Source organism: Homarus americanus, unplaced genomic scaffold, assembly GCF_018991925.1.
Source record: "Homarus americanus isolate GMGI-L3 unplaced genomic scaffold, GMGI_Hamer_2.0 scaffold7626, whole genome shotgun sequence".
NCBI lineage: Eukaryota > Metazoa > Arthropoda > Malacostraca > Decapoda > Nephropidae > Homarus > Homarus americanus.
Window position 1 is genome coordinate 19459932 of NW_024718273.1, and position 27855 is coordinate 19487786.

General features: G+C 38.2%; 2 protein-coding genes across 6 annotated transcripts; one reads left to right on the top strand and one right to left on the bottom strand.

Moving 5' to 3' along the window:
* Window positions 1–916: 916 nt before the first annotated feature.
* Window positions 917–4132, bottom strand: LOC121859543 (NADH dehydrogenase [ubiquinone] 1 subunit C2-like). The gene is made up of 3 exons (XM_042356431.1): window positions 3931–4132; window positions 3173–3316; window positions 917–1262 (listed from the first exon to the last, which is right to left on the bottom strand). The coding sequence occupies exons 1-3, from the start codon at window positions 4115–4117 to the stop codon at window positions 1213–1215; spliced, it is 381 nt and encodes a 126-aa protein (XP_042212365.1). The 5' UTR covers window positions 4118–4132; the 3' UTR covers window positions 917–1212.
* A 471-nt stretch (window positions 4133–4603) lies between these two features.
* Window positions 4604–27584, top strand: LOC121859544 (leucine-rich repeat-containing protein 40-like). 5 transcript variants are annotated; one of them, XM_042356433.1, is made up of 14 exons: window positions 4604–4638; window positions 13331–13455; window positions 14089–14248; window positions 14713–14933; window positions 15590–15786; window positions 16057–16260; window positions 16932–17055; window positions 18315–18487; window positions 19117–19259; window positions 19747–19904; window positions 20888–21089; window positions 21508–21696; window positions 22473–22658; window positions 23962–27584. In XM_042356433.1, exons 1-14 carry the CDS (start codon window positions 4619–4621, stop codon window positions 24068–24070), a joined length of 2211 nt encoding a protein of 736 aa, XP_042212367.1. In that variant the 5' UTR covers window positions 4604–4618; the 3' UTR covers window positions 24071–27584. The 5 variants fall into 5 exon arrangements, with proteins under 5 accessions (XP_042212367.1, XP_042212370.1, XP_042212368.1 ...); XM_042356436.1 differs by lacking the exon at window positions 4604–4638 and adding an exon at window positions 6254–6342; XM_042356434.1 differs by lacking the exon at window positions 4604–4638 and adding an exon at window positions 6264–6355.
* Window positions 27585–27855: the final 271 nt, after the last annotated feature.

A 27855-nucleotide genomic window follows, 5' to 3' on the forward strand; every position in this document is an offset into this window, starting at 1 on the left:
CAGTGAAGGATGGTGGGTAGAGCAAGAGGTGAGGCAGTGAAGGATGGTGGGTAGGGGCATGAGGTGAGGCAGTGAAGGATGGTGGGTAGAGCAAGAGGTGAGGCAGTGAAGGATGGTGGGTAGGGGCATGAGGTGAGGCAGTGAAGGATGGTGGATAGGGGCATGAGGTGAGGCAGTGAAGGATGGTGGGTAGAGCAGGAGGTGAGGCAGTGAAGGATGGTGGGTAGAGCAAGAGGTGAGGCAGTGAAGGATGGTGGGTAGGGGCATGAGGTGAGGCAGTGAAGGATGGTGGGTAGGGGCATGAGGTGAGGCAGTGAAGGATGGTGGGTAGAGCAGGAGGTGAGGCAGTGAAGGATGGTGGGTAGGGCAGGAAGGAATCCATGACAAAACCCCAACAGTTTTCTACCGACCGACGACAGCGACACATAGAAGCACCTGACCTAGCCTAACAAGAGTGTTTTATTTTATATACGAGACTGGGGTTTTGTCCGTACACCGGCAGGAGGTGAGACAGTGAAGGATAGTGGACAGGGCAGGAGGTGAGACAGTGAAGGATAGTGGACAGGGCAGTGAGGGATGGTGAGTAAGCTAGGTGGGCAGTGAGAGATAATAGATTTAGGTGTTATGAGGGAAGGTAGGGTAGGTTTATTGGTTTGATCAGAGAAATGTGCTCAAGAGGAATCGATCATTAAAGGGTTTTTATCTCAAGTAACCTCCCATGTTCATCCACTGTACTGTACTGTCAATAAATAAGAATTGTATAAGAATGTTAGAAAAATTCCTCTCGCATACAGTAACATAGAATGGCCGCCTTTAAGTAATACTGTACAATTAATGCCATTTTATATTCAATAGTCACTTATAGTGAACAAATTATGAGCTATTTTTTTCAGTAAGGTTTTCATAAAATGCCATGAAGATATTAAATATTTATTCACACATATATATACACCTACAGTTTTCTCTGCAAATTTTGAAAGAAAGTCATGTTAACCAGCACAAAGAAGCTTTAAGATTTCACTTTCTTCCAAGATGAATTATACAGAGATAAAACACATAATTAATATAACCAATACAGCATAGTTTTCATTTAATCTTTTAATATGGATGAAATAATAAGATACAATTGGTCATCTTAAGAGCTTCTTCAGATGAAGTTAAAAACAAGAGCCATCCGAGGGTTGGATCGTACAGCGTCATGACCTTCAAGTATCAACGGATGGGCACCCACTTCTTCAGCACATCGGCATACTTCTTTCTCTCTGTAATACAGGAAAATTACTCATTAACATTACAAAATCAGGTGCTGTATTCATTTTCATGGCCTGAATAACTTAATCACATAATTTTTAAAGTGCTGTACAGTATGACAAAGTTGGAATCACCTGAAGATTAGGCCCCCCGAGCTTATTGTACCTCAAGTTTAGCTGCCATAATGCTACTTGGGGGGAGGGAGGGTAGATTAGGTTAACATTAAGGTGGTAATTCTTTGGTGAAATAAGCTAGAGTGCCTAGTTTTCATGTCGGGTTCAGTTAGGGGTGTTTAATGTGCAGGTGAAATAAGCCGAGGTTCCGTTAAAAGGTACGCTAATACAACGCTGTAATGACGGAACAGTGCACAACATGGGAATGGAATTATTTTTTGTAATATCACTTACAGCCAAACCATTTATACTGCACAGGTACTAGCTAAATTCCAAACCAATAAACTTAAGACACTTATATATTAACTAATGGAATAGTAAAACAGAAAAATATATGAAAATACTGTAATGGTGAAAAATAAAATGTAAATAGTTTTGGAAAATATTCTAGATTTTGTCTTTTGTTTTCAATTTACCAGACTTATTATTAATCATAATTTTTATTTTATTTTGCCAATATAAAGTGTAAAAATTTTAACTTTTTTGTTATCTAACATTTATTGTTCTTACTTGGTTGCTTGTTGGCTAAAATACAAGATAATATAAAGTGGTCCCACGGTTAACGAACGCCTCGGTTAACGAATTACCTTCCATAAGAATATTCAATTCGGTTAACGAACAAAAATTCGGTTAACGAAATTCTTACGAAAATGTTTCGACATGCTTTGGCTTGCTCACCAGCTGGAAGATTAGTCCGCCAATACAGTAATCGGCTCTAGGTCTTAAATTCGTTCCCATTTGAGGAAATATCAAGAAGGTTGTACTATTCAATAATTTTCCAAATTTTATATTAAAATTTTTAGTCATTTTAACACTTATTTAACATAATTGCAGTACAGGGAACTAGTTTTTGGTGCGCCCATCAGCCACTTCACTCGCCCACCAAGGCGTCAGTTTGTGTCTGTTCAGTGGAGGAAACATTTTGCCTGTGGGTCTCTTGAACACAGAGTATTTTTACGTTTTTACAGCACAATAATTGGTCATTCTGAAATTTATTTAATATGTTGATAATATATAGTGCAGTGCAGTGTTGATTTATAGAAAATAATCTTGAATTACACCTAGTGATGTCAATATGAAACATTTTCTGTACTCGTTTATTAATAAAAACTACTTAAAATGTAAATAAATTGGGATATTGGAAGCATAATGTGTTGTCTAATGGTAGACCCTGCTGCTATATGGCATCATGAAAATTGTGACCAAGTCCCAGGTTTCTGATCTTTCCTTCTGCCTCATTTGCACACAATTGCAGGGTCTCAATTGTTTCTCTTACTTGACAACACAACTTACATATAGCGTTTCTCACTATTGAATTTTTTTTTCATTTTTGTATTTCTTTATTGTTCTTTATGATTATTATTATTATTATTATTATTATTATTATTATTATTATTATTATTATTAGTGTTATTATTATCATTATTATTTTATTTTACTTTTTATTATAAATTTTATTTACAATGAATAATTAGTATTACATTTTCGCCCCCCAGGCCCCGATGTGGGTCAGTGACCTGTGCCCGGGTGGGCTAATCCCTGTATAAAAAAAAAAATAATAATAAAATAAAAAACATGAAGATTAACCCTCCCAGCATATTTTACGGAATGATTCAGCACCATAAGCATTAGGGAGCTTCATCCTCAGGTGAAATAAACTGGAGGGGCCAAACTTCAGCTGATCCAAATATTGATGTATAGCTACATGTTTATAGTTACCACCACTGAGTGAACTGTTTTACACATACCAACTGGTGGGAAGTCCTCAGGGTGGGAGACAATGTAGTGATAGAGTACAGCATCTCTCTGCGCTGCTCTCCGGTCTAACCAATTACCTCCAGTAAAACCAAAAATTGTCCCAAGACCAGAAAAAATAGCATGCTGTTGTAAACCTGCAAGAGAAGAATTGTTTGTTAGGTAGTTGTTGAGAGGTGTGATGGTTTCTGTCAGTTCACTCAAGGAACACACTATGGCCAGTTCCCCATTCCATAAATAAATTCAGCTTCATAGAAAAGACGGATCCTCGACCCAACAACGACAAATGGTATTCATAGAGATTTTTTTTTATTTGCAATCCATTGGTGAAAATCATTTCTTGTGTAAATATTTAGCACAATAAGTGATTGGTAAATGATATGAAGTCGTATGGTTGGGTTTTTTCTACCTAGGAATCTTGTCTGTAATATTGAAATGTGGAAACCTGCTGACAGCCACTTTACGATTATTAACCCAAGATTTAGATACTCTTTATTCAATACCATAAATATTCTACTAAAAATTACGAAAACAATGACATTATCTTAATTTACTTTAGCCTCTTCGTCGAGGCATTGTATATAATGTCCTCAGTTACTGACATTATTGCTCAATAATATTTAATGAATAAAATCTAAACTACAACATTAACATACAATTAAGTCTTAATTAACAAGATATTAGGTACTACCACAATTAAAAAATGAATGAGGTAAGGTAGAGCAGTCAGTCCATCCATACCAACACTCACCACTAAAAGCGGGTTTCCTATTGTGTAAATTCAAAACACAAGCCAACGATACGCCCACGCCTGCCAAAACAGTGGGGAACCAAGCCTTCCTGAGGAAACTTGGAGGAGGACCGGCATTATCTGGGTTAAAATACTCAGCTGGGTCAATTTCTGTTCTCTCGTCCGGCTCCATGTTGTGATGGTTCATGAAGGATCGTCCAGATTAAGAGTAACTATAGTACAACTTTATTGATTTTATTCGATTATAAACAATATTGTTAATGTATATCTATTTTATTTTTAATCATTGGTACTGGTCAGAAGAAATCATAACCACAAAATATCAAAACATTTCCGTATATTAAATTCTCGATGACGACTATGGTTGTTTTCTATGACTGCCAATATATAGTGTTCAAAAGTTACCACGGACAGAATGGTATAAGGGTTTCACTTTTTTTTACTATTTGCATAAAATATATATTAATAACTAAAAAATATACATGTAATCCCATTTTTTACTTAAATGGTTCATAATATTTGTTTTCATGTATAGTTTCGACGTTATAATGAAAGACTATATGAGAAAGACGGGAAACAAGGCGAAAACCGCGTGTCACATTATAGCATCTGTGAATTTTCCAACATTCTGAGTCGTCGGTGTTAATTTCGTCATTGTAATAGTCGCAAAAATTTAAATTGATTCAACATGTGCTGTACATGGACAGTGTAAGTATACAATGTACGTTGTACATAAGCAGTGCAAGTATACGGTGTACAGGCATGGGTGTCCGCTGGACCTTTTCCAGGGGGAGGTTAGGGCGCCCCGCCCAAGCGGCTCACGAGCCGTTCAGTGGCGAAAAGGATAAAAGTAAAAGTCCCTTTACTTTACTTTATCTTCTTCGCCACTGATCGGTCTCAGGTCTGTCGTGTTCGCCGCTTGGGTGGTCGGTCACGTCTGTGTTACGCTCCTGAATGTATCTGTACCTGCGGTAGTGTTGGTCAAATCTGGTCTTGAAAGGGCTCACATTCGGTGCTGCCAACACTCTCTATAAGCTTGTTCCATGAGTTCACAATTCTCACTCCAAAACAGTTACCCCTCACAGTTTTATGGGATTGTGGCTTCTTCAACCTTGAGCCGTGACCTTTAATGGGGCGGGCGTCCTCTAGCTCCAGGTATGAACACTCGACTGAGTAGTGCCCCTTGAGATGTTTATACACCTCATTTAAGTCCCCCTTTTGTCGGTCTGTAGTATAAGCTAGGCAATTACAGGCGCTCTAATCTCTCTTGATAGCTGAAGTGCAGGCACCAGTCTGGTGGCCCTCCTTTGGACATTTTCAATCGACTGACAGTCCCTAGCATATCTCGGGGATCAGACTGGATGACAGTACTCAGATGGGGAAGCACTTCACTCTTGAAGATCGTTACGAGGGACGGACCGTCTAGATATCTGAACGACCTTCTTATAAGACCTAATAGTTTAGTTGCTTGATTCACCTTCCTCTCGCAATGGCCAGAGAACTTCAGTTCATTGTCAAGATACACACCTAGTCTCAATGAATGCAGTTTCTTCGTCCTGTTGGGGCATATGATACGCCTCCTTACTGTCGGTACGTCCCAGGTGCATCCTCTTACATCCATCTTAGCAGCCATTCTTGACTCACCTTTCTGGAGCTCTTCACGGTCTGCCTGGTTCTTAATTTCCCTAAATATCTTGGCATCGCCTGTAAACATTTGTAGGGAGGAGTGTATAGTTTCTGGCATGTCATTTATGAATCAGTCAAACAATAACTGAACGGCCAAGTGATGAAAAGGATAAAAGTAAAAAAGTAAAAGTAAAAAGTACACCACATTATGGCACACTGCTTGTCACAGGTCAGTTTAGGGCGACGGTTTATGTTAAGGTTACACTAAGTTAACGTTATTTTTTGTTAAATGTTGTCTTAGGTGAATGCTTTAATCTGTTAATGTTAGGTCAATGTTTTGCTAGATTAAGTTTTTATTGTTTTTTTTTCCTGGTCTATGTCTGGTGGCCCTTCTCCTCCTCCAATCAAAACTCTTGGGGTTACGCCCATGCTCTCCTGGCAGTGTTATATTATAAGATTAAAATTGTTATACTATTACTATTATCATATTTAATAGAACTGGAATACTGTTAATAAAACTGAACATGACTTCAGGTAATGTGTCATAATTATCGATTTATGAGGCATTTTCTTATAACTAGACAATTATTCATATAAACTTTCAATTAATTTTTACTGATATTGTATTACATAATAAACTAAAATTTTAATGAAGGATATTAACTTTATCAAGAGAGGTAATGGAAGGTAGTGAAGAGGTAAAGGTTATTTAGTGCCGTTGTCCTCAAGCAAACAATCAACTCAGGTGTCCAAGAAGGTTCGAACCTGTCGTCAATATTTCTCCAGGTGTGTGTGTCAGGTAACCGTCTTTCTTTTATATCTGAGATGATTCCCTGTATCTCGGTGTGTTAGTGAACGTTGTGGTGTTATAGATATGGCTGGCCGTAGTATTAGATGGGAGAAGTAGTGGTGGGTAGAGGCTTTCCTTACATGGTCATCTTCACCTCAGTCACTCAAAGCTGTTTGTTTTATTCACCTCAACCAGTAGGTTTTCGTCATGATTTATTTGATAATATCGTTATGTAGAGTCGACACTTTAATATTTGATTTGGAATCGGGATTATTATGATTAAATTGTCCGGTAAAAGTGTTTTTATTAGTAGATAATAACAGTAGTGACGCCCGGTGGTGGTGGACCAACACTGATTTTTTTTCTTGCCAACACCGCTGTCTCTGTAAATCCCGGAAAAAAGTCATAAGAAAAAAGGCACGGAAAACCTAACCTAACCTAATCTAACTTGTCCTAACCTAACCTTACCTAACCTACGTGCAATGTCATCATATATATATGTATTTTATTATCAATCTGTGCATGTCATGTGACATTTTTTCTGTTCACCGTCTCTGTACTACCTTCAACACTCTGCCACCACCAATTCTAATGTGGTAATAGCAGGAGTGAGTCACAGGTAAAAGCTGTGGATATTTGTTCGGTCGTCATTTAGGTAGTTCTTTTAGAGTAACACCAGAAGGTTGTAATAAAATTGGACGAAACGTAGTGGTAACGTTAATTACAACCCGTTAAATGGAAATGAGAATGCACAGAACCTATTAGAACTTGACCTAACCTAAAGTAACCTACCCAACCATACCTAACTTATCAGAAAAACCTTTTAAAACATACCTAATGACACTGAATGTATTCTCGTTTCCATTTGTCTATTTAATATATTGTAATTAACATTTCCACAAAGTTTTGTTCAGTTATATCGACTCCTTCTGGTGTTACTCTAAACACCTTCCTAACTGACAACTGGACAAATAAAATCTCCACAGTGTTAGGTAAACATGTACAAGTTCCACATGAGACGGGAATCTGGCATACTTGGGAATTGCCCTGGGGATTATGGGACGCCCGGGCTTGATCAACGCCGATGCTCAGTGTGTGTTTAAGAACCGTTCAGTACAGACAGCTGCTCTCACGTCCACAAAAATGTAAAATTACTCCACATCATAGTAAGTTCTTTCTGTTTAATATACAGTGGTCCCTCGGTTAACGAGCGCCTCAGTTAACGAGATTTCGGTTAACGAGTTACCTTCCATACGATTCTTAACTTCGGTTAACGAGCAATCCCTCGATTAACGAGTTTCTTACAAGCTGACCTGAATATGTTTTCGCTTGCATTTGGCGGTCCACCAGCTTTAGTATTAGTTCGCCAGTACAGTAATCGGTTCTAGGGTTTAAATTCCTTACCATTTTAGTAAATATCAAGAAGTTTATACTATTCAATAATTTTAAAAGTTTAATATTAAATTTTTTAGTAATTTTAACAATTATTGAACATGCCATCCAGCCTGCCAACACACCATACAGGCGTCAGTCTTTGTGTCTTTTCAGTGGAGGTAACATCTTGCTTGAGACTCTCTTCAACTAAATGCTTTTTTTCTGTGTTTGCAAGCAAATTATTGGTCATTTTGAAATTTATTTTACATATTGACAATATATAATGCAGTGCAGTGTTGATTTAAAGAACATAATCTTGAATTACACCAAGAGAACTAAAATTTTATGGGTGAAATGGCGCCATGGGGTGACTTCTCTTCCACCCCAATGCCTTCTCTTCTCCCTTCTCCTCCACCCCCATTCTAATTCCCATCATCATCATCCAGGAGCCTTCTACATACACACCTCAAAGTAAGTGTACTATTCTACCTTTTTTGTTGAATTTAGGCAATTTTCGGTGAGCTGGAACCAATTACCCCAAAACCCATTGAAACAATGGTTTCGGTTAACGAGTTTTCGGTTAACGAGCAACCTTCTAGAACGGATTGTGCTCGTTAACCGAGGGACCACTGTACTGGGGGCAGAGCTCCCCTGCTAGAAAGTTAAGTAAGGTTAGGTTAGGTTGGTGAGGTCCTTAACAACACTTCTGCTTCTTGTTTTTTATATCACGTTTTTTTTCTTTTATTACAGGAGTTAGCCCACCTGGGCATAGGTCACTGATCCACATCGGGGCCTGGGGGGCGAAAATAATACTAATAATAAAAATAACAATACGTAATAATAATATATGAAAATTAATAAAAAATATATTATATAAAATAATAATAATTAATAAAAAATATAATAAATAGAATAGTAATAATAATAAAAATAATAACCATAAATAATACAAAAATAAAATATAAATCAAGAATGATAATCGAAATATACTATGTTGTGCTGTCAGTAGTAAGAGAAACAATTGAGACCCTGCAATTGTGTGTAAATGAGGCAGAAAGTCAGATTAGCAACCTGACTTGGTCACAATTTTTGTAGCTCCATATGGCAGCAGGGTTTACCATTAGACAACACATTATGCTTCCAATATCTTCCCAGGCGGTAGTACCTCCCTGTTTGATAACTGCATACTATCTACTGCGTAAGGTTAGGTTAGGTTTAATTGAGAAATAACCACTTTTTAACACATTTGCACAAACTAAGACAGTGTCCACTGTAAAACACAGTGAAATTGCGTCGTTTTTATAATTGTTTTCAATTAAAATTTCTCCACGGGTCAGTCGTCAATAATTACCCAAAACTTGTTTGACTTTATAATTTAGCACCTTAGTTCTACCTGGAAGGATTAGGTCTAGTTTGTACGGTATTGGGGTGTTTAATCATTGGGTGATATTAACTGGGGTGTCTAATCTTCATGATATCCAGAATGGCTTACCAAGGAATTGCTTAGTGGTCCATTCTTAAAGAGACATAACTCTGTGATTGTTCAGTAGATAGATACTGTACTGTGATAGATATTTAGTAAAACAAGTTGACATAAACAGTGCAGGGACACAAAGACAGTTAGTTAACTCATCCAAAGTTAACCCAAGAAAGCTGTTAAAAGATTACTGTATAGTCCACTACTTCCATTGGAATCTCCTCTCAACCTTAATTGGTGTAACTGCCTGAAGTGTCTGGTATACAGTAATACTGTACTGTACTTACTATGGCTGTGTGCCTTAATCACCAACTTGAGGATACAGTATTTTGCTATTGAAGATAATTTTTTTTTTTACTTTTCAAAAAATCCTAAAATTGCAAGGAATATGTTATTCATATAGTGTACAGTACAGTACAGTATTTTGTTAATTTTATCTGTCACAAACAGTAAATGGTAAGTCATAGTGTGCAGCTGTGCATGTGTTTGGCACAGAAAAAGTCATAAAAGATAATACAGTACAGTAGTGTACACTATTGTACTGTACTATATGAAAATCTTGTTCCTTCCCATTTTTGAGTCTTTTCATGAGGTAATAAAACATTATGTTTTATAGGAAAACTTTTCAGGTTACCACAGTAGCTACAGTATTTAAGGTGCACATCCATCATTAAGTATTACCCAGTGGAATAATATTCCAGTTTTATATGTACAGTAATATAATATTTTATTAATGAAAGATAAGATAAAATCTAAAGACTAGGAAGACACTCATTATTGTTCCTACTTGAAGGATACAATAATCAGCTTTAGTTTTTAGTCTAAGTTAGGTACTGATAGTGGACAAGTGATGATTGAAATTTCAAGTTATTTGTTCTTAGGAATTAGGATGGAAAGATAGATACTGGTAGATAGAGTAATTCCTTGAACAAATCATTATGATGGTGACATCTCTAAATGGTACAGTGTAATATACAGTACAGACTTTCACTACAGATTTTCACGGAGATCACCTGAATGTTGGTACTATACAGTATTATGGCAGCAACTTTGTAAGGCATTGTGAACGGTACTGTATATGTTTGTGCTTTTCAGACACATACAGTACAGTATACTGTAGATAGAAGAAATAAACTTCTTGTGAAAATTCGGTAAATATTTAGTGATTCCAGAGACTTGATAGTGTTCTGTTTTCTTTGTGATTTCCTCTTAAAACATGTCTTTTAATTCGTGTAATCCAGATCTGACGGAGGACCAAGAAAAACAACAACTTTGATTTTACTTAAACCATGGCAAGTAGGCTGTGGCTTTGTCCAAATGATCAAACCATCGCTGTAAAGGATGTGATCTGCTGCAGTACAGTGCTTCCCTTCCTCTACAAGGCTGCAAGTGTGGTTTACCTGTTGCTTCATAAGAGCCAGCACCACTAGGCTGCATGTCCTTCAAATGATGCCATGCTGTCCCTTCACTCATGTACAGGTGTCTCAGAGAAATAATACACACTGCCTTACAGTTTTTTGTGGCTATCACATGAATACTTGTATTACAAGAGCAACGTTGTCTTCACTTGTGGGAGACCTCGCACATCAACAAGTGAGGACATGTCAGGCCTCCTGTTGTAATACTCTACGATGCTTCTCACACTCCATGAAAATCTGTAATTTTTTTTAGACACCATGTACAGTACAATATAGTACAGTACAGTACAATACAGTACAGCACAGTACAGTACACTGCTGCTTTATGTACATTGATCCCCACATCACTTTTAATGCAACATTCACCCCATCCTTGCATCTGCTAAGTACTGTTACCCTCTTACTTAAACTCTTTATCAATCCAGTACTATAGTACATCCACATCACCTGACACTCTGTTCTCTCCCACATCTCTTCTCTATTTCTCTATGGTTTATCTTATTCTCTGGTATCCTCATTACCTCTCTTCTCGCTCTTTTATATAGCACTATATATATATATACACAGTCTATGCACTGAGATATGATGTAGTAATTTAGTTAATGTTGTCATATCTGTAAGAAGAGATTGTTGATGTAATATATATTCTTTGATTTATGTCCAGGATATATATTATGTATTTATTATATAGTGTTGTAGAAAGATCTTTGCTTCCATGAAGAGTACAATATAATACAGTACTTTAGGCCACAGTGGCTCCTTAGAGTAAGTGTTACCTGTTACTAGTACCTGCACAGTACAGTATATTGATTCTTCTTTGTAGAAATATCTAGGAGATTTTTAATTTTCAGAAACTTGGCAATTTATCAACAATCATGTCAAATGAAGAAGCAAATACAAATTTTGGAGGAAACAGGAGTTGTTTACCTCCCCCCTGTAGTCGAATACCAGCACCAGGAAGCAGGTATACCGTCCAATAGTGTATGTTCATTAATCTCACTCCATGGAGCAGTGACGGAAGCTTCGTGTGAAACTAATGCAAATAATTTTCTAGCCCGATGCCCTTCGTCCAGCGGCTCATTTCAGCAGTTGCCTTGTTTAAGGTCGTAGTCCATCTCTTCCTGTCACAACTAGTGTTATGAGGAAGGGAAGGTTAGAGACAAATGGTGTCCTCTGGAGGTGTAATAGAGTTAGTTACATCGTCTTTTCTTCATTTCACCTTTCACATTAAGACCAATGTTGTCTCGGACAACATTCACTAAGAACAGTCACATGTCTCACAAAATTAATTCTTATTACAGTACAGTACAGTGTTATGACTTGACCAGTAACTGTTGTCTCACTTGTGTATAACTGTCCTCAATCACACATGTCCTTCCTCTTACCTGACTTGACCACACCTGATGTAACCCTTACCTGACACCGCTGAGGTCTCCCTGTTTAGAGTTAGTCAGACATCTCTTGAAATTAAATCTATAATAGTGTACCTGAGGGAGGGAGGGAGGTCACAGCCATGGACTCGTTGCTTTTCATACTCTTGGACATTTGTCCAACGTTTAGGACACACCTTACCTGCCACACAACCACCTGTAGTTGTCTAAGGTCAGAGTAAGCTGACTTATGAAGTACAGTACAGTAGTGACACATGACAACAGCCTCTGACAACTACTGACTGGGTCTTTATGTTGTTGTTAATACTGTAATTGTACAATAAATATTGTACCGTACACCTGAAATGTGACATTGAAGCTTTGGAGTGTAACTCAACTTAGGTGTCCTGCCAATTGTCTACAATATGTTAGAGGAAGCTCACAAATGCTGAACACCAGAACAACCCAAGAAGGTGTATGATAACTTAACATGGAGATAGGGCACTTGTGTGTTAGCATGGCAGGCATGGACTCACAGCTCTGGTGAGTAACTGGCTGTGGTGCACTAGAGACAGATATTGAAATGCATTCTAGATTAATGGAATTTTGACCTGGTCTTGCTTTGCTGGGTGTCCAGGAACCTCAGCTGTTGAACCCATAGATGTGTTGACTGTATATGAGTCACTTGATCCAAGCTTGATTATCATATGGGAGATAAGGATCAGTCTTGGGTGTTATCAGTGTGAGGTGCGACAAAGAGCGAGGTTAATACTGGGAAGACCTGTATTACAGTACAGGTGATGTGCAGTTGTTTGTGTGGTGACAGTCTCCTCCCTGTTGGTCAGAGAGGGATAACACGTGGTCTTCTCGTCATCCCGTTTTAATGCTGTTTTTACTGATGGGGAAATTTACTAATTATTTAGGTAAGGTAAAGTTAGTTAGGGTTTGGTTAAGGTTAGATTAAGTAAGGTTAGGTAAGGTAAGTCCCACTGTACACTTGAATCACGTAACAAATAATGTCTGACCTTTAAGTAAAGGTTTTTGTCAATGTACAGTTGGCATCATATTAGTGAAAGAATGTTTGTGACTGATGGAGACATCCAGTATCTGTTGGCGGCAGTAGGTAGTATTTTTTAATGAATGATTCACTCTTTATACAGTAAGTCGGGTCGGAGTGATTCATTGAAGAAAAATACTCCCCTACACTGACTACCTTAAGATGCCAGATGCTTCTATTGGCCACACATTTTCTCACTTAGTATGATGCCAACTGTACATTGAGATGATGTATTTTTGTTGAGTTGCTAGTCAAGTGATATAAAGTAACTTATCATTTTATCACCAGGTTGCCAGGACCACCAGTGAGCAAGGCTGTTGGTTCAGTTGAGTGTTTACCTCCTCCCACAGCCACACGACCATTGGCACCTCTCAGGACACACCATTCACCTCACGCCGGTGAAAATATGTCAGGTAGGAAAAGTAAATAATAGACTAAATGTTATCTCTGTTTAATGATAGATAAGAAGTTTTTCAGTCACAGAAGAATTATGCTCTGACAGTACAGTAATGTCCCAATCTTGAAGAGCAAACAAAGTTAATGTTCTCTCTGAATAGTAAAGGTTGTTTGTTCTGTGCTGATTAATGTCCTCTTTTTAATATACTGTACTGTACACTTATACAGTATTGTTATTATGGAATGATATTATTGTATTAGCAATACACTTCTTTGGTTAATCCATTTAAAATTTTAAGAAAATGTCTTAACATGTGAAGACAATATATTACAACAGCAACATTGTCCTCACATGTGGGATATCTCACACATCAACATGTGAGGACAACATTGCTGTTGTAATTCAAACATTCACACGATCACCATAAAAATCTGCCAGGTGGTGTGTATACATTTTTCTGAAATGCTCTGTACAGTATCAGGAAAAAATGTAACATTGAAAATACTGTACAGTATTATTACTTCAGTAAGTCTGAACTTCACATTAATAAAATATTGTACTTTATTATCATCTTATAAATCTAAATTTCACTCAAGTAAAATATCTTATGATCATCTATATATCATAATTACTATTGTTGATATTTCAGACCTGCAGACCAAGAAGCCTCTGGGACCACCGAGGAGAACGCCAAGCCGGGGAGGATTGAGGACCCGGTCCAGAGGATTACCTTCATCATCAGTCAGGGGTCGTGGCTCTGGGTCCTCAGGGTCCAGTAGAAGAGGCTCTGACTCTCTTGATGAAGATGGGTAAGTGTTAAGTGACTGACTCATGGGTACGGTAAGTGTTAAGTGACTGACTCATGGGTACGGTAAGTTTTAAGTGACTGACTCATAGGTACGGTAAGTGTTAAGTGACTGACTCATGGGTACGGTAAGTTTTAAATCAGTTTTACATGCGTTGCTGCAACCCCCCCCCCCTTTTGTTTTATAGTAATGATAATGTTTACCAGGTACAGTACAGTACTATACTATTAAAGTGCTCTGGCGATACAATCTTCCCTCTCCCCTGTGTGCTTGTAGGCTGGACCCCAAAATTCCTTCTTCATAAACCTTTTGAGTAGTTGTGTCCACAACCCAGGCGGTGTTAAGGTACAAACTGAGAGGTACAGACCAGTACTTTATCAAATTTTTTTGATCCTTGAAAACCTTTTCCTGCTATGGTACCATATGTGTGTGTGTGTGTAATATTTTCCTTTTGCTATTAATTTCAGAACAAGAGCGCCTTTGAGTCCACCTCGCAAGCCAGCGTCCAGGGGCTACAGCTCTGTTAGGGCAAGAATCCGTGTTCGTAGAGGGCGGCCAGTGATGCAAGGGTTTGCCAATGTTGGTGGAGTATTTGATGTTGCCAAAGGAGAAGAATTACATCCTCAGCTTATCAGAATGGCAAGAAAATCAGGACAGCTAAACCTGTCAAATAGAGGAATGGCTGAAGGTAACAATACTGAAGTGATATGAAACATTATAACTATTTTCTGGATGAAATTCACTTGGTAGGCAATACTGTAGTGACTACTTGCTGTATCCTCACACTACCCCATCTGTGTCATTCTGGGTTGAACTCTTTAGACTTGTTTTGGGTAGACCATTACACTCATTGGTACTGTACTGAATGGGGGAGATGAGGTACAACAGTTGTCCCTTGGTGTTTGAAGATCACCATGGGTCCTGGTAGAACCTCTGTTTGTATGTTAAATGAGACTTTTGTATTCTGATGAGTCAACATTATTTGCTTGTTGACTTCGTTGAATCATTCCTGACTTTGATACATCACAAGAGGAATACTCTATTGTACTGTACACTCATTATAGGTTTATTGATGAAGGTAATGCACTTAAATACAGTATACAGGTATTGTGTTCGTTACACTGCTGGCAGATTAGGTGACTCAATTTATGAATGATTTTCTGGAATGGAACCTGATGGATGTACTCCAACTGACCCGTACTTTACAAGCTTCAGGGAGTCTCATGTTTTGTAAGATTTCCACCAGTTTTTGTCTTTGACATTTTGCTGTAAGTTCTTTAGCATGATGAAGTAGAGAGTACAATACAGTATTAAGTGTTGTAGTCAATTTATCTTTGTTTTCAGTGCCTGATAAAGTGTATCACATTCATGAGATGGATGCTGAAGAGGCAAAGAAGTTGACCATGGGTATGACCATGGACGGCAGCGATGAAGACCGCTGGTGGGAACAGTCAGAACTCACACGTCTCTACCTCTCTTCTAACCAAATCGGCTCAATATCCCCCAAGATCAGTAATCTTCTTTCTCTCCAAGTGTTAGATGTAAGAACATATCTTGTTAATCTCTATCTGTGTTCTTCATCTTTGTTTTATCTCGGTAACAACACCGGTAAGATATTCTTTTATTTTGGGTGCTCCGGGCCACACATACAGTAGATGAGAGAAAAATAGAAACACCAGAAATATAATTAAAGTTTAGCAGTTCCGATATGTATAAAAGTGAGTAACAAAATATCCTTCACTGTCACATCATATTTGTTTAGTGTTTAGAGCTGCCTTGTTCCATCTCTTAGTGTTTGATAATCATTCCAGCTCTCAGACAACTGCTTGACGTCTCTGCCGTCAACTCTGGGAGAACTGACTTGCCTTCATCGTTTGACTCTCAGTCATAACCGCCTTGAAGAATTGCCGGCCGGTGCTTATCTTCTTCCTGACTTAAGATCTCTACAGCTCGACCACAATAATCTCACAGCGCTCTCGGAGGACTTGGGAAACTTGAATGTCCTGGAATATTTGGTAATGTGGCTCTTTTATGTTACTTATTTTTTATCCTCACTATCCTCTTCCTCCTCCTTCTGCTCCCCTTCCTCTTTTTCTTTTTCCTTCTCTTCCTCCTCCTCCTTATTCTCCTCCTCCTCCTCCTTGGCAATCATGTTGAATCAGTGGGTGATCTTGTGAGTACTGAGATAATAACCTGAAGATTCTCTGTGGATTATCTTGCTAGGAGTGACAGAAGAGACCATCAAGCAGCATTGTGTATACTGCCCCAACAATCCTGATGCAAAGCTCACTTTCTCTATTTCTTTCGCTTATAATCCTTCTGCTTCTGTCACAAGATATTTTTATTCTTCCAACAGCTACACACAACATTCTTATATCCACTTTCCCTTTATCTCTTTCAAACTAAGATAGTGGACAGGAACCCCTTTGATATGGAAACTCTTATGATAAACTTGTGTGGCATGAATTCTGTTACAACACAGTTCAGTTTGGATGGAGTTTTATTACCTGCCAGCCATATCTATAGAATAAGTTCAGTCCTTTATTTGCAGACAAGAAATTAATAAGTAAATGTCCAGTACAATAGTTGTTATTCATGTGATGTTGATTACAAGTAGTGTAGTGAAGTGAGAACTGTTTGTATTGAGGAACTTAGCATTAATGGACGACTCATTATATTATTTCAGGATGTCTCGCACAACTCACTGACAGAATTTCCTCTAAGCATTGGTTACCTACAGAGACTAACCAAACTAAATGCCTCCGAGAACCAGATCAAAGAACTTCCTCCGGAGATTGGCGATTGTTTTGGTGAGTCAGATGGTGGTAGTGGTGGTTGTTGTTGTTGTCATGGTTTAACTATGTTTTTCTTAGTCGTCTTTCCTAATTACTGGTGCTCTCCCAAGCCTTTTTGTACCTGATAAGAGAATGGCTGGCATCGAGGGTGCACTCACACACACTACTACTATTTTTTTTTTAATGGCCTCCATCCTCTCCCGATAGCCATATCTTCATTACCATTTTATTACCTTAAAATTAAATGTCCTATTACATAAGTAGCTCTCCTAGCTGTGTTGAGTTAGTTGAGCCGCAGATCTATGCGGCATTCAGCGACTGTTGCCTCATAGTAAATATCTGCAACTGTTGTCGGCTTTGGGGCCGATGCTCTCATTCCCCTGAGGCAGAGCAAAGCCGACCTAAGGAGAGAGGACAGTCGACATCTCAAGGCTGTAACATAACTTCTGGGCTGCTGCTTCTGTTCAGATATCACCTCCGCGAGTCTGGCGTAGAAGCATCTTGCACTTGGCCCCATCCCACCAGAGGTTGTGAACATCAGAGGGGGGGGGGGGGGCACAAGAAGTTTAGGGGTTACTCTCCATGACCACGGGCAAATGGTTACTGACCGCCCTGGGCCTACCCATGCTGCCCTCCATGTTCCGGGAGAAAAAATATTCATGCTGGTACCTGTTAACCCTGGTTGGGCATTCAAAAAGCGGCAGGAAAAGGCGCGAGTTCTGGAAGTCTCCGAGGGCGCGCCGGTCAACCGTTCAGGAACATCACCCGGGGCGTAGGAGGTAAGGATGTAACCTTCATTGGTGAGGTCTGAGGTGACTTGAGAAGCTGATACAGGATCAGCAGGACCATCCATAGATGTTGCACGTGTGGAGGGCTACATCTAGTGGGGGAGGGGCAACAGCAGCATTTTTCTGGCGCTGGTGCTTGTCTGCCCCAGTATGCAGTCAGGCTAACTCGAAAGTATTGACACACACACACACACGCACAAAGTCTCACATGCATATGGGGGTCCCGGTTAAGGGTTAAATATTTATTATATATTATTTAACAAACATACAACCTGGCCATTGTTTATTGAACATGTACAGTATTTTTGTTTTTGAGATGTTTACATGAAGGTATGAGTGTGGGTCATAACCCTCCCTTCAGTGTATCAGTTTAGATTGATGATGATGGTTAGTGTGGTAGACAGATTACTGTGTTGGGTGTGTAAGAAACATATTGGTCTGTTGTAATACTGTATGTAATTGTTGCCTCTAACACTTTTATTCCAGCTCTGCAACAACTTGATCTGACTCATAATCAGCTGATGGCTCTCCCTAAATCCATCGCCAACTTGCGGAAGTTAGAGCAGCTGTATCTCCGTCACAACAGCATCCAGATCCTGCCTCCACTACATGGCTGTACTTCCTTAAAGGAATTACACTTAGGAAATAATTTTATTAAGGTACAGCAAGAACAGTACAATGGAACCTCTATGTAACAGACTATATGGAGAGAAAATTCCATGAAATCAAAGATTCTCTATACAATATGAAATGTCTATTTAATGAACTATAGAGATGAAAGTCTATTATATCAAGGGTTTATTATATATGAGACCCTCATGTAACAGATTATATGGAGAGAGGAGTCCGTTATATTGAGGTTTGGAGGATCCACAGTACAGTAGTTATGTACTGTAATATTTTAGTACAAGCCGAGGTGAGGTAATGGACTGCTTGATAATACTGTACAGGCTGTCCATAAATTATCTGATCCATTTTAAAACTTAATAACTTCACAAATGTTCTAGATAGAACTCTACAGTTTTATTTTACTCATCAAACAACTCTAAATTAATTTTGGTCTTGGTGGACTCCCACATGTGCTCCTAGCTATGATATTGTTCAGGCTATTAAGGCTTAAAATGGATCAGATAATTTATGGGCACTCTGTAAAACCTCTCCAACAGAATGAACAAATGGTTGGTGCTTATCTGTTGACTTGAGTGTACAGCACAGCACAGCACAGCATAGCACAGTACAGTACAGTATAGTAGTCTCGTCATCACTGTTGTTGTCCACCTTCCCTCAGGAGTTGGATGCTGATCAGTTGTCTTACCTCACAACTGTTAATGTTCTGGATCTGAGAGACAACCAGATTGATGACTTGCCAGATGAGATTACTCTCCTGCAGGGACTAGAGCGACTTGACATCACCAATAATAACTTATCAACGTAAGGAAGTGTTCTGTTTATATTTATTATTTGTGATGAATGATTAACCTTTAAATGGCAGACATCATCAGAGGAAGTCCCATGGTCTTTTGAGTTTCATTTATGTACAAACGGTGGTGTAGTAGGGAATTCTTAGCCGCCAGTTAAGGGATGAACGATTATGATTGACATTACACTATGTTACCAAAATGCAAAAAGAGGATGATATTTACTGACTTGTTTGAGGTACAGCTTAATAATGGATTCATTTATCTCATGGACCACAAAGTCTTGCTGTTCCTGGGTGTTGAAACAAGAATGAAATGAGTTGAGAATCTCTCTTTTTGTCAGCTGAATGTATGAGTGTCTGTCAGTCCTTGTGTCTGTCTTGATTATTATCCTTTTAAATCTTTGAGCAACATTATTTTTCCTTGGCTTATCAACTATTATAACTTCCTCTCTTCTGCCGAACTATTCTATTATTATTGTATATTCATTGCATTCCCAGGTTACCATTTCATCTTGGTCTTCTGCCACACTTGAAGTCTATGCCACTCGAGGGTAACCCCATGCGACTCATCCGCCGAGATATAGTCCAGCGTGGCACCGTGCAGCTCCTCAAGTATTTGCGCTCGAGGGTGTCCGCTCCCATTAACACCTTCCCCGGTTGGTTGACTCTGCTGTATTTAGTATTATATGTACAGTATATTAAATTTTTTAACTTCTTTTTAATTGACTTTAGGATATCACTTCAAAATTTAATTGATTCCTGTAAATAAATTATCATCTTGTCTTGTCTGGACAGAAGTTTGTGTTTTACTTTATGATGTTGTGGGTTTTTTCCCATCACTTCACCTGTAGTTGATCTCACTTAACCTATTGGGAGAAATAAAGAGCAGTTGTCTTTTTGGTCCTTAGATGCCTCTCCACCATTTTATTATTGTTATTATTATTGTTTCATTATTATTATTATTACAGGTAATAATGTCATTGCTGTTGTTGTTATCATCATTATCATTTCATCAGTTACTGTTATCAGCTTACTGGTTGTTGGGACAGTTGGTCTGTCCTTTGTTACTCTGTTATTAACTTTATTGTCCAGTGTTGGTGTGGGAGGCTGCATTGTATTATGAATTCTTCCCTTCAATTCCTACACATTAACCTGAAGGTGTTGTTAGTCTCTTACCACGAAATTTCGGTAAACTGAACAAAAACATAAAACTCTTGTACATTAAAGAACAAAACATACTGTTGGAAAATTTAATTCACCCTATAAGTTCACTTAGTTAATTGGACTGGTGAAAGATGAAGATTGGCTCTGAATAATGGGAGCAGGATGTCTAAAAGAAAAATACATACCGTACACACTGCTTTATAGATTTTTGTGGATATTGTGAGAATGTTTGTATTATATCAGCAACACTGTCTTGACACACCAACAAGTGAGGACAATGTTGCTGTTGTAAGACGGGCATTCGTGTGAGCTCCACAAAAACCCGTAAGGCAGCATGTACCGACATGTATTTTCCGAGCCACCCTGAAGATATCAACTTGTTCCCAGCAACTCAACAATAATCACTGGCTGCTCCTGCCTCTTGTTTTCTACATTACTGTACAATATATTGAATATTTTTCTGTATTTCATCCAGGTTTTGAGAATTCATCAAATGACACCAACGTGCTCATGGATAATAGATCACTGCCAGACAAGTACCAGATGAAGAGCACACAGACATTGACGTACAATGAGAAGGCCACGGAAATTCCAGATCAGCTGTTTGAAAATGCCTCTGAAGCTCAAGTGAGGGCTGTCGACCTCAGTAAAAACCAGCTCACTCAGGTCCCTGATAAGTAAGGAAAAATATATTTACTCTTAATAGAATTTGTTTTATATAATTATCCTATCATTGAAATAAAACAACTCGCATATTACTTGTTAAATCTATTGACCTTCACTGTCCAGTGTTAGTACAGGAGGAAGCCGTAGTGCCTTGAGAAGCCCAGCCATGACTGGTAGTGTCTTGTGAATATGAACCTCTGACTTGAGTGGTCATTGTCACACACACTACCGCTATGCTTGCTTCCATCTAAGTGTCCATTTCAGAATTATTTTAACTTCATTATGCCAATTTTCTTGTCCTTGTGGTTCATGAACATTTGTCTGCTTGTTAATATTCTCTTAAACAACCAAATTCAGTAGATAGTATTTGTATTTAATTGTTCTATAATGAAACGTTGACGGCTTTATTGATAATTACGATCATTGCAGATTGGAGATGCTGTCTCGGCACGTGTCAGAAATCATGCTGGGACTAAACAAGCTCTCGTCTCTCCCGTCTTGGGTCGGAAGTTTCCAGCGTTTACAGTTTCTTGACTTACAGGGGAACCAACTTAAGGATCTCCCCACCGACCTGGCCCAACTGCTCTACCTTCGTGAGATAAACATTGCAGCAAACAGGCAAGATTACTGTACAGTTACATATTACTTGTTAATTGTTTATGTTATTCATCAGTTGTTTATGTTAGGTAGTGTATTAGTTGTTTGTTAGATAATGTATGAGGGGTTGAAGAGGCCTCTGAACATTGGAACCTTTGAAATGTCAGTACTCAAGTCTTTCTTCTCTATACAGTACTTGTAAAGAAACCTATAGAATAAAGTAATTAATTAAACCTAGGTAATATCCCCTCATTTATGACCCAATGTGACCTAATTATTAGTAAAAATTAATTTGATTGTACTCATTATCATTGTCATCATAAGGGAAGAATGACAAGACTAATCCCGGGCATTGGGAACCTTGAGTACAGAGACAGGTTAAAGCATCTTAATTTGCACTCCCTCGAGAGACGTAGAGTGAGGGGCGATATGATAGAGGTGTATAAACGGAAGTCAGAGCTAAACAAAGGTGATACAGGTATAACAAAGGTACTCAAACTATCCAACCAGGAGCGAACTCGTAACAATGGTTTTAAATTAGACAAATCTAGATTTATGTGCGAGATAGGTAAACATTGGTTTGGAAATAGAGTAGTGGATGAGTGGAACAAGTTACCAAATAGCATCATTAACTCAAACACGCTGGATAGCTTCAAACATAAGTTGGATGGATATATGAGCGATAGGGGTTGGGTGTAAATGGGACTGCCCAGTATGGGCCAATAGGTCCGCTGCAGTTTTCTCCATTCTTATTGTAGATGTATCAATTGTTTGTATCGATATTACAATTATTTCAGGTTTGAGCAGTTGCCAGCTTGTGTTTATGAGATGGCACAGCTGGAGATCCTGTGTGCCGCTGACAATCAGATCAACATGATATACGTTGACGGCCTCTCCAAGTTGAAGCGCCTGGCAACACTTGATCTGCACAACAACAACATAAATTTCATTCCTCCACCTTTAGGGAACATGACACAGCTTAGGTGCGTTATTTCCTTGTTTTATGGTCCGTGTGCGAGTGCGAATTTTTACCTATTTGAGTTAGATCGTAAAGGATATGCAGTACAGTATATGGTTTTTTAACATTTAGTGAATAATTAATCATTATTTTGACCTCCTTTCCAGGTTCTAGCTTCTCCATTTCCATTATTTATCCATTGTTTAGGTTAGGTTAGACCATTCTATTAAGTGTTTGCATGTTTGGTATAGCCCAGCAGTCCACAACCTTTACACCGTAATCGGCCACATTACAAACAAGAAATCAGCCTCAGCCATCACACAGTGTAATTATGCAATTCATATAAATTTCAAAAAAATGAAATATGAAATTAGGCATTAATATATTTATAGAACTAAACCATATAAAGGAACACCTCTGCAATCACTCATATGAGAGATTTTGGTTTGTACAGAACAATAAGACCCTTGTCGTTGACGCGATGAGTATAATTCGGTCAAAACCTGTTGAATACAATTCATATATAACTGCTGGTACATCAGGACACAGTTTAAATAATACGATCAATATACAGTACATAATTACACTTATTAAAGTTATTTAGGGTTCTCAGAGCATTCAACAGTTCACAATCACACTCACTTTTTGGGGTCTTGAGTTAGACCAACGAGAACAAATATAATGTCCTGCAGGAAAGGTTGTGGACAAGAATCCAGATGTTGCCTTTACAGTAGAAGGCGGTAGTCCGCCCCTCAGACAGTCACACAGCTGCTACCAGCTCCATCTGGCTTAGTAAGCTATTCTGAGTTGTAAACAGTTTCTTCACTTAACATGTGGCCGGCGATAACAACCTCAGTTTACAGAAAAGTTACTTACATTCCCCAAAAATTGGCCATAAACCGATTTTCGGTACAGTGGACTATTTATTTCCATTGAATCCCGTTGTATAATGGGATTGGAGTTGCCATTTGGGATACAGGTATTATATTGTTAGACAAAAAAATCTAATATCAAATATACTATAGGGCTAGGCGTGTGTGTCTGTCTGTCATGCCGGTGTACGTGGCTGGAAATATATGTCAACCCTGGGTGGAATTATGGTGATGACATGAACTCAGAGTAAGAAGCAATATATGAACTGCTGGTTATGAGTTCTGCCCCTCTTAGAGAAAAGAATGCAGGATTATTTCACCTTTTTTATTCTTCATTTTATTAATTGCATCTATGTTGGCATCAGATGGCCTTTGTTAAGAGAATAATAGGATGATATATAAATGTTATTGTCTTTACTTCATTAAACAAATTATGCCTGTTATATTATTTTGCAGGAGTTTACAACTTCATGGGAATCCATTCCGTGTGCCAAGGAAAGCCATCTTGGATAAGGGAGCTCATGAGATCCTCGACTACCTGCGCTCCAGGATTATTGATGAATAAACCTCGAGTGGTACTAGTAAGAGTGGACCAGGTTTTGTTACACTTCTCCTGGAGCAAAAAGTTTTCAAAATAACTTGTCCACTAAAATGTTTTTCTTTTACCAGTAAATAAGTGAGCATCAGTAAACAGTGTCCATCACCAAAGACTGTACAGTGTATTGTGGTGTTTTAAGCTGTGGTAAGGACAATACTTATACATTTTTTATTAACAGAGTTAATGGATTAAAACTTTTTAAAAGTCATTGTAATATTCATGAACTTGTTAAAAGGAATAACTCATCTTCATCAAAATACATGTGGTCCAAGATACATTTTTATGGAAGATTTCATTAAAAAAAATTATAGTAATGTATATATGTTTGATTAATATTTATATTTGTATTAGTTTGCTTGTGTGTGCCTTGTATAGCTGTACTGTATAATAAGTGTGTGCACTATGATATACACTTAACTGTATATCTTAAAGGTGTGCTTTATATTCATCATCCCTTGTCTCCTTATCTTATAAAGAACATAATCTTTCCTTAGACGTGTAAAAGATTGATGAATTATTGCATAATGTTAATGAGACCAATTTGGTGAAGACATTTAAGATCCATGTACTGTAGAGGAGACAGACGGTCACCTAAGAGTGGCTCTTCCCTTTGGTGCTGTAACCTAAACTATCATTATCAACTCTTTATTGGGCAAATAGAGATGTGTTCTTGGACCTGATATTGTTGCTGCAGACACCCTAATTATTGCTTTTACTTCAGGTACAGACAGTAGTATAAAGGGTTCTAAAGCTTATTAATGATTTTCCCCACACCTACAGTCTCCTTCGGTAACAGTCTACATGTTTCTCTGGTCTGGTCTCTTCAGGCTTTTTTATCTGTGGCTGTCAACTGTCCATCTACCTTAAACTTTTGTTCTTGATTGATATTATGTCTGTCAGATCCCCTCTTTCTCCTATTATATTTTGGAGGTCTTAAATTTGAGGTGTTCAATGTGTCGGATCGATTGGTGTCGGGGATGTATTGCTTCATTATTTGAAACGTGTGGGCTGCCTTAGGTTAGGTTAAGGTACTGTCACCAGCATGATTCAGTGTTGAGAGAATGTTTGACCGAGAAACTCTAGAGCAGCTTATGAACCAAGAACTGCCTTTTATTGCAGGATGGCCGGAAACATTCATCATATGCAAACATTTATCCATTATTTTATTTTCATTCTTGCTGCTAGAAAAGGTGCATTCTGAATACAGTGAGACCTCCATATAACAGACATCTCTTTCCATATAATCTGTTAAATGTGAGGTTTCAGATCTAACTGACCCTCGATATAACAGACTTTGCTCTCTATATAGTCCGTTAAATAGAGGTTTCACTGTACATACTGCACCATTCTTGGACAGTTTAGAGCTGTTTCTTTATAATGATTCCTGTCACAGTCAGAAGCCAAAGCAAGTGATAAAAATTAGATAAAAAAAAAAATCGGTAAAATATTTTGATTTGATGTTTACAATAAATAAAAGAAAAAGGTTAGAATATTTGTTGTACAGTTCAACAGGGGAGTGTGTGTGTGTGTTTATAATTGAGACACATATGAATGAGTTTAGCTGTTTTAACCTCCATGTACTGTACCCTGCACGTTAGAATGCTGCCGATAACATTCTTAACACAACAGACACGTTAATTCACCTAATAAATACTTTGGCAGTGCATGGAAGTTGAGGTGGCTGCCTAGTGCCTTGAAGCATGTACAGTACAGAGGAACCCCACTACTGTACATATTACTTATTAATGTATCCTTTGTTAGTCTTTTGAATGTAAACAAACTTCCTTTATTTATAATTGAATTAAAACTCTTTACAGATCACCTGAAGGATCTCACCCCGGCTTATTACACCTAAAGATTAACCACCATAGTCTAACCTTATCTCAACACCCTATATAATATTAGGGTGGTTAATCTTAAGGTGAAACAAGCTAGGGTGGCAATTCTCCAGGTGATCTCTCTTTACTGTGTTCAGAAATGTTGTACAGGAATTACACATCAGAGATATTATGCAGTAATATCCATACTATAGGTTCTAAGAGTCTTTTAAAAGTGAGTTACACCGGAAAAGTTTGCCATCATCCCAGGTTCTACTGAGGGTTAATGTATTAGTTTGTCCCAGTAATTCACCTGGCCTAATCCTCCTGTGATCTGCATCACGCCTAAAAAATTTTCTACCATGGGTATATAAATTTCAAGACTTCTGGTTAGTTGACCAATGTGACATTCAGTGCACCTCTCCTGAAGAGTAGACGAGGATCAAAATTTTCCCTGTAGTGTACTAGAGGAGAAGCCTGAACGAGCACATAAGCCAAGACACACCTCACTGGACCAGACATTGTAGATTTCAGGCATCAACCCTCATCCACTCCTGGCCTCACCTCCAACCACACAAGTTATCTCCTTGACAACTTTAGTTTTTGCTTGCCTCTGATTATTAACTGCTTTATGGTGTTTTGATCAAGCCATATAATCCCCATTATAGTATTAGAATTAAACTAAGATTACTTTATTACTTGTAGAAAGTTGTTTACAGTATGGCAGTGATTCAATGTGGACCAACACCCACATCTTCCTCTTGAAGGACAGGAAGCCATAAATAATTTAACCTCATTTGATGACCAAGACCAGAACTAAGCATCTTTGTAACCTTCCATCCTCCAGTGGGTTAGTGTAAAGTTTGCCAGGATTGAATTGGGACTACCACCAGACAACCATTACATTTGAACTGAAAAGAAAGGGGAGGGACAAACTAGCTTATGTGACATGCTTATTCAGGTCTCCATCTTAGTTTACTTGAGGAAAAACTTTTTTATTTGTTCTCTTTGAGCTTTGGCTGCAGGTTAAATAAATAATTTACTTTAACATTTTGGTAATTAAATTTTTTTCAGCCAGATCCCATCAAAATCTGTTGCATCATTCCAGGGATGTGGACTAGTGTCTGTCTGGGCAAGATGTGTAGTTTAGACTCGGAAATTTTTCCCAATATTGTACTGTATTCGGGAAATCTCTCATCTCTGGAAGGGCTCTGCACCAATTGTTCTGGCGAGCTGGGATATCACTACTATAATTGTCACCTTTTGTCATGCTTCCCAATGAAGAATTCTCACCACCAGTGATTCTTTTCACCTTATTCCATCTCTAGTTCATATCAATAAATATAGATCCCCACTGTGCCAGACATTTCTTAATCTGCCATTGTAAGGTTATATCTAGTGAGCACTACTAACCCATGTGGGTGTATTTGCAGAATATTAACTCAAACTTGTCTACTTACTGTTATAGGCTGAAGGAAGTCCAGCTAGAATTAATGTTATCTTTTGCTTATATAATGTAATGGTAGATATGATCTGCTTCAAGAATTAATTAGTACAGGTAATAGGCAGCTACCAAACATGGAGATACTACTGCCTGGGAAGATATTGGAAGCATAATGTACTGTCTAATGGTAGACCCTGCTGCCATATGGCATCACGAAAATTGTGACCACGTCCCAGGTTGCTGATCTGACTTTCTGCCACATTTGCACACAATTGCAGGATCTCAATTGTTTCTCTTACTACTGTACTGACAACACAACATACTGCACATATATCGTTTCTCTCCATTTTTGTATTTCTTTATTATCATTATTATCATCAAAAGTGTTAGATTTTTTTATTTTGTATTAAAACATTTATTTACTAAGAGGTAATTATTATTATTACATTTTCGCCCCAGGCCCCGGTGGGCTAATCCCTGTAAAAAAAAAA

Coding starts and splice junctions, on each gene's coding strand:
- LOC121859543 (XM_042356431.1), bottom strand. CDS start 4,117: ATGAACCATCACAACATGGAGCCGGACGAGAGAACAGAAATTGACCCA. Junction 3,317..3,930: donor TAGGAAACCCGCTTTTAGTG/GTGAGTGTTGGT, acceptor CTTCTCTTGCAG/GTTTACAACAGCATGCTATT. Junction 1,263..3,172: donor TGAGGACTTCCCACCAGTTG/GTATGTGTAAAA, acceptor CCTGTATTACAG/AGAGAAAGAAGTATGCCGAT.
- LOC121859544 (XM_042356432.1), top strand. CDS start 11,491: ATGTCAAATGAAGAAGCAAATACAAATTTTGGAGGAAACAGGAGTTGT. Junction 15,787..16,056: donor TTTCTCTCCAAGTGTTAGAT/GTAAGAACATAT, acceptor TAATCATTCCAG/CTCTCAGACAACTGCTTGAC. Junction 17,056..18,314: donor GGAGATTGGCGATTGTTTTG/GTGAGTCAGATG, acceptor CTTTTATTCCAG/CTCTGCAACAACTTGATCTG.